This window comes from Schistocerca piceifrons, chromosome 5, assembly GCF_021461385.2.
Source record: "Schistocerca piceifrons isolate TAMUIC-IGC-003096 chromosome 5, iqSchPice1.1, whole genome shotgun sequence".
NCBI classification, from domain to species: domain Eukaryota; kingdom Metazoa; phylum Arthropoda; class Insecta; order Orthoptera; family Acrididae; genus Schistocerca; species Schistocerca piceifrons.
The window spans coordinates 389,131,809-389,145,347 of NC_060142.1; the positions used below are offsets into that span (position 1 = coordinate 389,131,809).

Here is a 13,539-nt window from a genome sequence, read left to right on the forward strand (position 1 = left end):
GCATTTTTCCCACCAGCTGTGATAGTGTGTATTGGCTTCATTTAGCTGGGCTGTAGGGTGATTTTTAGTAGGCGTGTGTAGAAAACCCTGCTGTCAAACAGAAATGGATGTTATACTTTTGCAGGTAATATATTTTTCTTTTTATATTCTCCTCTCTGTTCAATACCAGCATATAGTCAATCGAACGTATTTCCCACAAAAAGAATGAAGATTGCACCTAACATCCCATCCTTTTCCTCCCCCAACCTGCAGGTGAGCTTCTGTAAATGTTGGAAGGTAGGAGACGAGGTACTGGCAGAAGTAAAGCTGTGAGGACGGGTCGTGAGTCGCGCTTGGGTAGCTCAGTTGGTAGAGCACTTGCCCGCGAAAGGCAAAGGTCCCGAGTTCGAGTCTCGGTCCGGCACACAGTTTTAATCTCCCAGGAAGTTTCAATTAGGATGGATATTTGTGTCAGTTTCCCGAGCAAAATAAATAAAGTGCACTAGTCTAACCTTCCTCTCCCGCATCTGGATAGTTTCCATGTGTTAGGGAGGTGCACATAGGCTTTCCATCCAGTAGAATCAGGGTTCGAGTCGCTGATCATTTGCGTTTTTTACGTGCACTGAATTATTTTCGGGTGTCTGTATACTGGATTATTTGAGTAATTTACTTGATGTATGCGTCTCTGTACATCAGTATGTTGAACTATTTACAGGTAGTTTCCAGGTTTGTAAACTGTATATTGTGATGCCAAGCACGTCAGGGTGATTGTTTTGTATCAGTGTAATAAATAAACTAGGTGAAATGCGTGCCTAAATAAATTGTTCAAAAAATAAATAAAGTACACTCCTTCCTCTCTCTAACAGCCCAGAACAGACTGATTCCTTTTCCGACCAATTTTCCCCCTCCAGACCGCCAGCAGGGCGAGTGTTTTGTATCAGTGTAATAATTAAACTTGGTGAAATGTGTGCCTAAATAAATTGTCCAAAAACTAAATAAAGTAACCCCTTTCTCTCTGCAGCAGCCCAGAACACACTGACTCCTTTTCCCACCAGTTTTCCCGTCCAGACCACTGGGAAGACAAGGAGGTTGGGGCAGAAATGCAGCTGAGAAGAACACTTGACGTCTTCATGATGATGTACTCCTAGGGAGTGAACTGCCTGATCATGTGACCTACTGCGGTGTCCTCTAATGGTGAACTCACGAACTAGGTCAGTTCTTGGTCTGGAGGATTGGAAGCAGTTGTCTCTTGTGTGGTGGAGCTGCTTCCCTTTCGTGTCCCTCGACTCTTATAACTGCCATCTGGTTTCTGTGCAAATTGTAAATAGCCTTTCGCTCCCTGTATTTTACCCCTGCCACCTTCAGAATTTGAAAAAGAGTATTCCAATCAACATTGTCAAAAGCTTTCTCTAAGTCTACAAATGCTAGAAATGTAGGTTTGCCTTTCCTTAATCTTTCTTCTAAGATCAGTCGTAAGGTCAGTATTGCCTCACGTGTTCCAACATTTCTACGGAATCCAAACTGATCTTCCCCGAGGTCAGCTTCTATCAGTTTTTCCATTCGCCTGTAAAGAAGTCGCGTTAGTATTTTGCAGCTGTGACTTATTAAACTGATAGTTCGGTAATTTTCACATCTGTCAACACCTCCTTTCTTTGGGATTGGGATTATTACATTCTTCTTGAAGTCTGAGGGTATTTCGCCTGTCTCATACATCTTGCTCACCAGATGGTAGAGTTTTGTCAGGACTGCCTCTCCCAAGGCCGTCAGTAGTTCTAATGGAATGTTGTCTACTCCGGGGGCCTTGTTTCGACTCAGGTCTTTCAGTGCTCTGTCAAACTCTTCACGCAATATCATATCTCCCATTTCAACTTCACCTACATCCTCTTCTGTTTCCATAATATTGTCCTCAAGTACATCACCCTTGTATAGACCCTCTATATACTCCTTCCAACTTTCTGCTTTCCCTTCTTTGCTTAGAACTGGGTTTCCATCAAAGCTCTTGATATTCATGCAAGTGGTTCTCCTTTCTCCAAAGGTCTCTTTAATTTTCCTGTAGGAAGTATCTATGAGATAAGCCTCTACATCCTTACATTTGCCATCTAGCCATCCCTGCTTAGCCATTTTGCACTTCCTGTCGATCTCATTGTTGAGACGTTTGCATTCCTTTTTGCCTGCTTCATTTACTGCATTTTTATATTTTCTCCTTTTATCAATTCAATTCAGTACCTCTTCTGTTATCCAAGGATTTCTAGTAGCCCTCGTCTTTTTACCTATTTGATCCTCTGCTGCCTTCACTATCTCATCCCTCAAACCTACCCATTCTTCTTCTACTATATTTCTTTCCCCCATTCCTGTCAGTTGTTCCCATATGCTCTCCCTGAAACTCTGTACAACCTCTGTTTCTTTCAGTTTATCCAGGTCCCATCTCCTTAAATTCCCACCTTTTTGCAGTTTCTTCAGTTTTAATTTACAGGTCATAACCAATAGATTGTGGTCAGAGTCCACATCTGCCTCTGGAAGTATCTTACAATTTAACACCTGGTTCCTAAATCTCTGTCTTACCATTATATAATCTGTCTGATACCTACTAGTATCTCCAGGGTTCTTCCATGTATACAACCTTCTTTCATGATTCTTGAACCAAGTGTTATGATTAAGTTATGCTCTGCGCAAAATTCTACCAGGCGGCTTCCTCTTTCATTTCTTAGCCCCAAGCCATATTCACCTACTATGTTTCCTTCTCTCCCTTTTCCTACTTTTGAATTCCAGTCACCCATGACTATTAAATTTTCGTCTCCCTTCACTACCTGAATAATTTCTTTTATCTCATCATACATTTCATCAATTTCTTCGTCATCTGCAGAGCTAGTTGGCATATAAACTTGTACTACTGTGGTAGGCATGGGCTTCGTGTCTATCTTGGTCACAATATAGCATTCTCTATGCTGTTTTTAGTAGCTTACCCGCACTCCTATTTTTTAATTCATTATTAAACCTACTCCTTCATTACCCCTATTTGATTTTGTATTTATAACCCTGTATTCATCTGACCAAAAGTCTTGTTCCTCCTGCCACCGAACTTCACTAATTCCCACTATATCTAACTGTAACCTATCCATTTCTCTTTTTAAATTTTCTAACCTACCTGCCCGATTAAGGGATTTGACATTCCACGCTCCGATCCGTAGAACGCCAGTTTTCTTTCTCCTGATAACAACGTCCTCTTTAGTAGTCCCCGCCCGGAGATCCGAATGGGGGACTCTTTTACCTCCGGAATATTTTACCCAAGAGGACACCATCATCATTTAATCATACAGTAAAGCTGCATGCCCTCGGCAAAAATTACGGCTGTAGTTTCGCCTTGCTTTCAGCCGTTCGCAGTACCAGAACAGCAAGGCCATTTTCGTTAGTGTTACAAGGCCAGATCAGTCAATCATCCAGACTGTTGCCCCTGCAACTACTGAAAAGGCTGCTGCCCCTCTTCAGGAACCACACGTTTGTCTGGCCTCTCAACAGATACCCCTCCGTTTTGGCTGCACCTACGGTACGGCTATCTGTATCATTGAGGCATGCAAGCCTCCCCACCAACGGCAAGGTACATGGTTCATGGGGTAGGGGGGGGGGGGTTGAGTGTATACGCACATATTTAGGATTTGGCTACCACACTGCATATACGTAAAATTTTCTGCAGGTTATTTTCACTGTTTGCAGTAAAACTGAATCGTCAGTATAACAAATTATTTTAATTTATTCGTCCCCCATTCTATAGCCACTACCTACCAATATCTTCTTTATCACTGGCTCAAAGAGTCATTTTGAGTCACATTGTCTAGTACCACTAATAACTGCTATGCAGCTAGTTAATCTGGAAACAGTTTTTGCCTGGATATAGTTGTTACAATAAATGTTGAAAGGTCTCTGTGGGATTCCTTTCATGTTAATTTCTTAAATCTGTTGTCATTTACGGCATAAATTGTCGTATGACTATTAAAAGATTATAATTAATGATAGTTTGGTTGGGAATTTGGTAAGCTAGATTGGATACCTGGTGAAACAGTTGCTCAATAATGCAAGGTTAACTTCCCCAGACAGCTCACAGCTTTTAACCCGCTTTTATTGGTTAGCAGCACCGCTTTCAAAACAAATTAAAGCAACAACGTTATAATGTCTTCAAGCGAACTTGAAGAGTCACACTGTCTAATACCACTATTAACTGCAACGCAGCCACTCAATTTGGAACCAATTATCGAGTGAATGTAGTCGTTGGAATAAATGTACAGGAAGATAATGTTCAATTTGTGATGAGCCAGTTTGTTTTCGTAAAACTGTTCTGTTTGCATTGGAACTCCTCAATAAGATCGTTGTATTTCTTGTGAATAAGTATCCCTACTGCTGCTAAAGCTCTTATCTGCTTCTGTTCTCCACTATAAATGTGTAAGTACTGGTCATATTGCTTCCAGCCTTTGCCTTTCTTTTTTTGTCTCTTGGGTACTACATACTGAGATTTCACGACGTTTCAATTCTTGTATAAGCTCTTGGTCTTTCATACTAAGGGTTTTATGTTCCATGTTTCAATTCTCAGACCATTTTTATTTTTCCATGTCTTAGACCTGTTCCTAACCTTGATCGTCATATTTACGGTCCTTTCTGAGGTCCAGTGCCGGTACTCTGAGCAGTGAAATTACAACACCGGTAGATCACTGGCCTGGCTGTCGGTGGTTCTGTTTTCAAGATTTTCCTTTCCCTCGGCTGGCTGTTTTTACCACAGCTAAGGAGCATAACTTTCCCCACCAGCCGTTATTTCTTAGTTCTGGCATATACTAGCCATTGGTGCTTCCACATCTTTCATCCTGCAAGACAGCAGGTTGCGCTTATTTTTAATTCAGGATTTTCTACCGTTAGCCTTTTGTGATCCAACAACCAAGGCAACATCTTCGAAGGTCTGAATTGAGGACAAGAAAAAGACTCCTTTGGACCTCGAAACCTAACGCCACTGGCGTCGGAAAAATAAGAGTTGGCCGAGAGAGGCCGATAGAAACGAAATAGGAGTTTGCCACCAGTATGAGTAAGTAATGTCAAACTCAGCTCGGGGCTCCACACTTGCTAACCCACATACTCCCAAAATGGGAGCCCCCTAAGGGGAATCTCTATTTTTAAATACACAAAATGAATTCCACAAGCGAACTGATGTGGTTGTCATTGGGATTCCTCTTAGTCCACCTATTTCCAATTATTATATGGAGATTGTTGAACAATGAGCTCTTCTGCACCCATTGAAAGATGTCCTTTGTAAGTCGTATCATTATGGGTTTGATGGTTTCATAATAAGGTCATAGGATGAAGACCAGTATTGTAGAAAAATACAGGCATTCTAGCAGTTGAAACGGAAGGGAAGAGATAGTTAAATAAAATGAAATACGGGTGCTGACTTTTTGCAGAGTCTAACTATAACGATAGATTACTTGAAATCGAGGATTATTACGAAAGATTACTTGAAATCAAGGATGATGTTACCTGTCGGAATGTCGGGGACAACTATAAGTATTTGGGATTATGGAGCTAACTGTGGCACCCTCCATACAATCCACAAAGCCCCTCCAGTTCTAAGGGCACTTGATATTTACAAGCGTTTGATAGTTTCCATGCAGATGGGGACGAAGGGTAGGAGTATAATTTCATCCATCGACCACAGAATTCTCAGCTGTTGGTGGAAGCCTTCCTTCCGTTACTGCATATAACTTCATTACTAGATACATTCCCATAGTCACAATTAATCAGTAGCACACATTTACACTGATCAGCCAGCACATTATGACCACCTGTATAATAGGTAATATGTCCACATTTGGCACAGATAACAATGGCGACGCATCGTGGCATGGAAGCAATGATAATTTGGCAGGTCACTAAAGGGAGTTGGCACCACATCTACACACACGTCACCTAATTCTCGTCAATTGCGGGGAGGGGGCCATGAGCTCTGACACCACGTTCAATCATGTTCCAGATTTCTTCGATGGGGCTCAAATCTGGCGGGTTGGGGGCCAGCACGTCTATTGGAACTCGCCACTGTGTTCCTCGAACCACTCCACCGCACACCTGGCCTTGTGAGAAGGCGTGCTGTCATTCTGAAAGATGCTACTACCATAGTGAAACATACTCGCTGTGAAGGGGGTTACGTAGCCTGAAACCAGTGTATGATATTACTTGCCATCCATGGTGTCTTGCACAAGATTCACTGCGCCCATGGATGCCCACGTGAGTGTTTCCCCGAGCATAGAGAAGCCGCCACCAGCTTGTATCTACCCCACAGTACAGACGTCATGGAGCTGTTCCCCTGGAAGGCGGAGGATTTGTGCTCTCTCATCGGCATGACGAAGCTGTCGGGATTCATCAGACAATGTCAAGGCTCTGCCACTGCCCCAACGTCCAGCAGTTGACGTTATGGTGTTGACATTGGCACATGCAAAGGTCGTCGGCTGCAGAGGCCCATCGTAGGGATGTTCGGTGCACTGTGTGTTCAGACACACTTGTACTCTACACAACATTAAAGTCTGATGTTAGCTCCGGCACAGGTCGCCGCCTGTCCTGTTTTACCAGTATGCTCAGCCTACAACGTCCGACATCTGTAATGAGGTGTGGTCGTCCAATCCCTTGACGTCTGGACCAGGTTTCAACTTGGTTTCGCTACGTGCTGAAGAAACATTTCAAAGCTCTCCTCGAACACTCAACAAGTCGTGAAGTTTCCGAAATGTTCGTGCCAAGCCTGCAGGCCATTACAATCTGCCCTCGGTCAAACTCAGGCAGATCGCCCCCTTTCCATTTCTACACACGGCCAGCGGGCTCACTGCTACTACGTGCACCGTGTGTATGTCTGACTAGCAGGGTTGGCAGGTGACGCTGCTATCGCCTGGATGGGTTTGTATCTATAGTAGGTCGGTAGTCATAATATTATGGCTGATCAGCACTGGGCTACTACAGTGACAAGTGAGTATTCATTTCGAAAACTGTTTGTAGAGAGGCGGTAGGCTTGTACTTGGTTTCCGTCGACTTTTAGCTCCGTGACAACACGTTCCCCAAAGCAAGATAGTGATGCGCAATGTGCAATGTGCTGTTGCAGACTCGTCGAGATGCTGCAGCTGTTGGCAGCCCTGGTGGACGCTTGCGCTGCGGTGGCGCTGTACGCCTACTACTGCTGGAGCTACTGGCCGCGACGGGGAATCCCGTACATCCCGGGGGCGCCCTTCCCATTTGGACACGCGTGGCGCGCCATGCTGTTCCAGCGCTACTTCGGCGACATCTGCTGCGACCTCTACAGTGCGGTGCCGTCCTCCGAACCGATGGTTGGAATCTACATGTTCACCCAGCCTGGAATCGTCGTCAAGGACCCAGAGCTTATCAAGAGCATGCTCGTCAAGGACTTCCAGCACTTCCACGATCGCGGCCTTTACGTCAACGAAGACGTCGACCCACTCACTGGACACTTGGTCTTTATGGCTGGTGAAAGGTGGCGTTTGCTAAGAAACAGGCTGACACCTACGTTCACATCAGGGAAGATGAAGATGATGTTTCCGGTAAGTCTGTTCACATCTTGCTCACAGCTTGCTGCGTAATACTAGCTTAGAAATATTCGGAAACTACTGACGGATGGGAAAATTTGTTGTGTAAGTACAATTTTGGAAACCATTACTGTCACTGATTCACTTTATATGTAACAGCTCCGCATTTTTTAACGGCAATAATACACTGAATATGTCGAACAAGTCACAGACCTTACTCTGCATAGACAGACCAAACACACTTATACATGAACTAGTCCATTTTTTGTCTACGATTTAACGTTCCAGAATTGAATAAATATACGCTATCTAACACAAATGTGATGCCCCCTACAGGTGAGGAGGAAACGAAGTTAAACTTCACAGGTTGAGAGCATATGTGATGTTGATAGTTTTCATTTTAGCTGGAGACGCAGTCATGGTAGACTTTTTGAATGATGTTGTCACCATTTGACTTTAACAATTTTTCTTTTATTAGGTTACCTTCCACTCAGAAGGCTGTTGCACGCAGCGACTGTTATATTGACTTGTAAATAACAGATTTCAGCTATCAGTCGTCCTTTTTAAATTTTATTGGCAGATCTAGATTTCAGCTAGCAACTAACCATTCTCAATGCACTATCATTTTTGATCAATGCTTGTAATGGCTGTAGGTTGGCCTTCGTCCACAGTTCATTGAATACTCGACCAACAGGCATTACAAGCATTGATCAAAAATGATAGTGCATTGAGAATGGCTAGTTGCTAGCTGAAATCTAGATCTGCCAATGAAATTTAAAAAGGACGACTGACAGCTGAAATCTATTATTTACAAGTTTTATTTTATTGTTGTACGATCCATATTTCGTCCGTAGCTACCTTGTTCTCTAATACACCACAGATTCCATTGTGCAGACTGTGATGTCTTTCAGGCGACCTTTGGAGCAAACGAAATGAAACGTCATAGGTTGAGAGCGTATGTGATGCTGATTGTTTTTATTTTGGCTGAAGACACAGTCATGGTAAATTTTTCGAATGATGCTGTCGCCATTTGACTTAACACTTTTTATTTTATTGTTGTACTATCCAGATTTCGGCCGTAGCTACCTTGTTCCCTAAAACACCACAGATTGCATTGTGCAGACCGTGATGTCTCTCAGGCGATCTTTGGAGAATCGTTTATGTATGTCCATGTCAGTTGTTGTGCCTGAACAAGTGGCGCATACCTATTTATTGGTGAGCGGTTTCATATAACAACTGTGCTGCAGGGTACAGAAATGTTAGTCTATAATATATTTAGGCGTTTTAGAGACATTCTCACGTTTACTATTGACAAATCTGGGCTGTATGACCAGATATGCGTTTTCGACAAGGACTTGTATTTTGTACAAGTCTGACGTCTTTTGATGAATAAATAACGTAAAGAAGCGTGGTATTTATATACTATTTTTAGTGGTTGCCGGCTTTCTTGTTTTTGTGATTTTACTTCTATTGTTTATTCCAGTTTTTGTTCTTGGAAATGGCCAAACACTGAAATTTGAATCGTATAACAGCAAAATAACAATTTTTACCATCAGTGGCGGCAAGCGTCATTAAAAAAAGCGTGGTGTTGTTCCAGTGTTTGCAAAATGGAGTAAAATTTACTAACAGTTGGCAGTAGAACTCCACATATCAGTATGACATTGAACCCCTCTGATTTGGTTCGTAAGTGTGTCGTAAGCTTCTGTGTCCTCTATTGAGGCAATGTCGGCCCACAATCTGATCCTTTATATCCTGGGTACTGGCTCCGAGATAGCGTCGCCATTCTAGCTCGTCTCACACCTGTTCTACTGGAGGCCGATCTGGGGATCTTGCTGGCCACATGAGCACATCAAGATGACGCATACAGTTCACAGAGACACATGCCATGTGTGTACGAGCATTGTACTGTTGAAAAATGTCACCACGATATTCTCGCGTGAGGGACTGCGCTTGAGGACTAAAGATGTACGTGACGTACTTTTGTGGCGTCAGAATTCCTTCAGTCTCTACCAGCCGTGCCTGATGGCTCCCACAGAGAACACTGCTAAGCCTCCCCAAAACATTGGAGGGATGGAGACTTCTCGCCAGCTCGCCTCTGTACTCGCGATTGCAACACCATTCAACAGCAGTCGATGCTTTCCGGCCACGCGGGATTAGCCGAGCGTTGTAGGGCGTTGCAGTCAGGGACTGTGCGGCTGGTCCCGGAGGAAGTTCGAGTCATCCCTCGGGCATGGGTGCGTGTGTTTGGCCTTAGGATAATTTAGCAGTTAAGTCCCATAAGATTTCACACATATTTGAACATTTGATGCTTTCGGGTCACAGCACCACTCCAAATGCAGCCGCTTGTGTTGGCAACGTATGTGTGGAAAGACAATTGCCTCGTCTGGCTGCTGCTAGTCTCCGACCGCTGGTGGAGGTTTAAACGGAATGTTGCTCAGAGTCCATTACTGCAATTCCCATTCTCACACCAGTAAAATTTCTACAATATCACGATAAATGTTCCTAGACGCAGCAATACATAGTAACAATAATTTTGAATAATTTTCTCCGTCTCCCTCCCCTCTTTTATCTGTTCACGTTTTCGTTCTGCCTGATGCTATTACACACACATAGTTTCAGTAACACGTAACTCTTTCCGCGATGTTGGGCCAGCACATACTGGCAGATGTATTTTATTGATGAAATTCCGCTCCAGTTGGTTTACTCCACGATCGGCTTTTGCTTTTATACTGAACCCATTTTCTAGTGACATCAGAAACTCATCCTGTAAATGAATCAAACGTTGTACTTACGATCCTTACCGAGGTGGACAAAAATATGGAAACACAACACATTACCATGCCTAACACTGTGTAGAAAATCGTCGTCATTCAAAACAGTTTCCAGTCGTCTCGGGATGGATCAATACAGGTCCTTCATGGTTTTCAAGGGAATATTAATCCTTTCGTCCTGCAAAACAGTGGCAAGTTTGATGCAACTATGACGGGCGTGGATAGCGATCATGCACCTTTCTCTCGAAATTAGACTAGAAAGGCTCAGTGGTACTGACATGTGGTGACTGTGGCGACCAGGGAGATGTAACAACTCATCCTCGTGCTTCCAAAACCAGTCCTGGACTATGCGAGCTGTGTGAACAGGGGACCATCACTGGAAAAACAAAAACTGAAATATGGGACGCATCTAATCAACAAAAATAAATGCGAACCTGCAGGGCAGTCGTGGGACCCATGGAATACCACGGTATAGCTGCCCAAATCATCAGCGAACCCCCAACATGTATCACTCCTGGGACGTAAACTCGGCCAAAAGTTGGAAACAGTGAACAAGACTCAACCGACGGAATACACTACTAGCCATTAAAATTGCTACACCAAGAAGAAATGCAGATGATAAACGGGTATTCATTGAACAAATATATTATACTAGAACTGACAAGAGATTACATTTTCACGCAATTTAGGTACATAGATCCTGAGAAATCAATACCCAGAACAAACACCTCTGACCGTAATAGCGGCCTTGATACGCCTGGGCATTGAGTCAAACAGAGCTTGGATGGCATGCACAGGTACAGCTACAGCTGCCCATGCAGCTTCAACATGATACCACAGTTCATCAAGAATAGTGACTGGTGTATTGTGACGAGACAGTTGTTCGGTCACCATTGCCCAGACGTTTTCGATTGGTGAGAGATCTAGAGAATGTGCTGGCCAGGGCGGCAGTCAAATATTTTCTGTATCCAGAAAGGCCCGTACAGGGCCTGAAACATGCGGTCGTGCATTATCCTGCTGAAATGTAGGGTTTCGCAGGGATCGAATGAAGGGTAGAGCCACGGGTAGTAACACGTCTGAAATGTAACGTCCACTGTTCGAAGTGCCATCAATGCGAACAAGAGGTGACCGAGACGTGTAACCAATGACACCTCATACCATCACGCCGGGTGATACGCTAGTAAGGCGATGACGAATACACGCTTCCAATGTGCGTTCACCGCGATGTCGCAAAACACGGATGCGACCATCATGATGCTGTAACCAGAACCTGGATCCATCCGAAAAAATGACGTTTTGCCATTCGTGCACCCAGGTTCGTCGTTGAGTACACCATCGCAGGCGCTTCTGTCTGTGATGCAGCGTCAAAGGTAACCGCAATCATGGTCTCCGAGGTGATAGTCCACGCTGCTGCAAACGTCGTCGAACTGTTCGTCAAGATAGTTGTTGTCTTGCAAACGTCCCCATCAGTTGACTCAGGGATCGAGACGTGACTGCACGATCCGTTACAGCCATGCTGGAAAGATGCCTGTCATTTCGACTGCTAGTGATACGAGGCCGTTGGGATCCAGCACGGCGTTCCGTATTACCCTCCTGAACCCACCGATTTCATATTCTACTATCAGTCATTGGATCTCGACCAATTCGAGCAGCAATGTCGCGATACGATAAACCGCAATCGCGATAGGCTACAATCAGACCTTTATCAAAGTCGGAAACGTGATGGTACGCATTTCTCCTCCTTGAGGCATCACAACGTTTCACGAGGCAACGCCGGTCAACTGCTGTTTGTGTATGAGAAATCGGTAGGAAACTTTTCTCATGTCAGCACATTGTAGGTGTTGCCACCGGCGCCAACCTTGTGTGAATGCTCTGAAAAGCTAATCATTCGCATATCACAGCATCTTCTTCCTGTCGGTTAAATTTCGCGTCTGTAGCACGTCATTTTCGTGGTGCAGTAATTTTAATAGGCAGTACCGTAATTCTTCCATTGACCCTCAGTCCACGTTTGACGGCTTGTACACCATACTTTCCTAGTACGGGCATTTGTATCGCTGATGAGTGGTTTTGGAATTCCAGCTCGCCTTTCAGTTCCCTAGGTCTGCAGCTTCCTTTATTTTGTTTTTGGTGTTCACAGGGCTCGCGAGTGCGACATTCGGTCCTGCAGTGACTAGCAGCTGCCGTCCTGTTACTTTTCGTCAGAATCCTCTTCAATGATCGTCCGTCAGGATCACTCAACTCATACTTTCGTCCGCATTGTGACTTGGCGGATGGTATTTTTCCGCTTCACCTGAATGCGGTGTGAATCTTCGACACGGTGCCTCTTGACACACGAAACACTTCGGCTGCCTTGTTTATGAAGCACCAACCATACGAGGTCCAACAATTTACCCACGTCAAAATTTACTTAGTACCGACACAATGCACCCACGACTACGCAGAACACTGTTCTGACCACGGCAGACACTTGCAACGTGTTGAGGACATTACACAGATGCCACAACTATACCGCTTGCAGGCATGCCCAACATCTGCGTTTATGTTCAAGCATACATTTCTCGTGGTGTTTCAATATTTTTGTCCAACACCCGTATATTTTACATTGCGTGGTGGTGTAGCAAAGTCAACTTGTTAAAAAAAAAAGGCAGCTCTCTTTAAAAGTGGTGACACATTCAATAATATATGAAAAATGGGTACATCAATATTATAAAAACTGTAAATTTTGTCACATTAAAAACACTGGTATGTTTCTGCATAAAAAGGGATTTTACTTTAACTTGAGAGAAATTTTAAATTGAAAATTTTATCAACGAAAAACTGAAGGTGGTTATGAATGAAAATACACACGACACTGTTGTAACATTCTATTGTAGAATATTACATTGTCGAATATTACGCCAGTGTCGTTGTATTTTCATTCATAATGTACAAAATATTCTATCAGGGGCTAACAGAACAGTCACTGCTAAAGGTAGTAGCTTAGATTTAACGAAATTCTGAAACAGTAGCAGTGGGCCCTGCGTCCAGGTGTAGCTTCAAGTTGCGCTTCCTAGCGTGAACGGGCAAAGGCTAGCGTTGTAATTGGCAGAAGAGCCAACACCGTGTTACTAGAGAAGGCCGAAATGCACGCGTTTATCTCACGCAGACTGGCGTGAAGGGGGAAGAACTACACTGACGTGAGGTCTGAAACATGACAAGGAATGAGAATTCAGAAAGCGGACGTAATTAGT

At 43.9% G+C, this 13,539-nt stretch overlaps 1 protein-coding gene across 1 annotated transcript in view; it reads left to right on the top strand.

The window, feature by feature from the left end:
• The window catches only part of LOC124799010 (probable cytochrome P450 6a14), a 138,684-nt gene that overhangs the window by 85,372 nt on the left and 39,773 nt on the right, over positions 1–13,539 (top strand). The window contains exon 2 of the mRNA XM_047262547.1: positions 7,100–7,553. Coding sequence (XP_047118503.1) covers positions 7,100–7,553 — 454 coding nt within the window. The remainder of the gene's footprint in view (positions 1–7,099; positions 7,554–13,539) is intronic.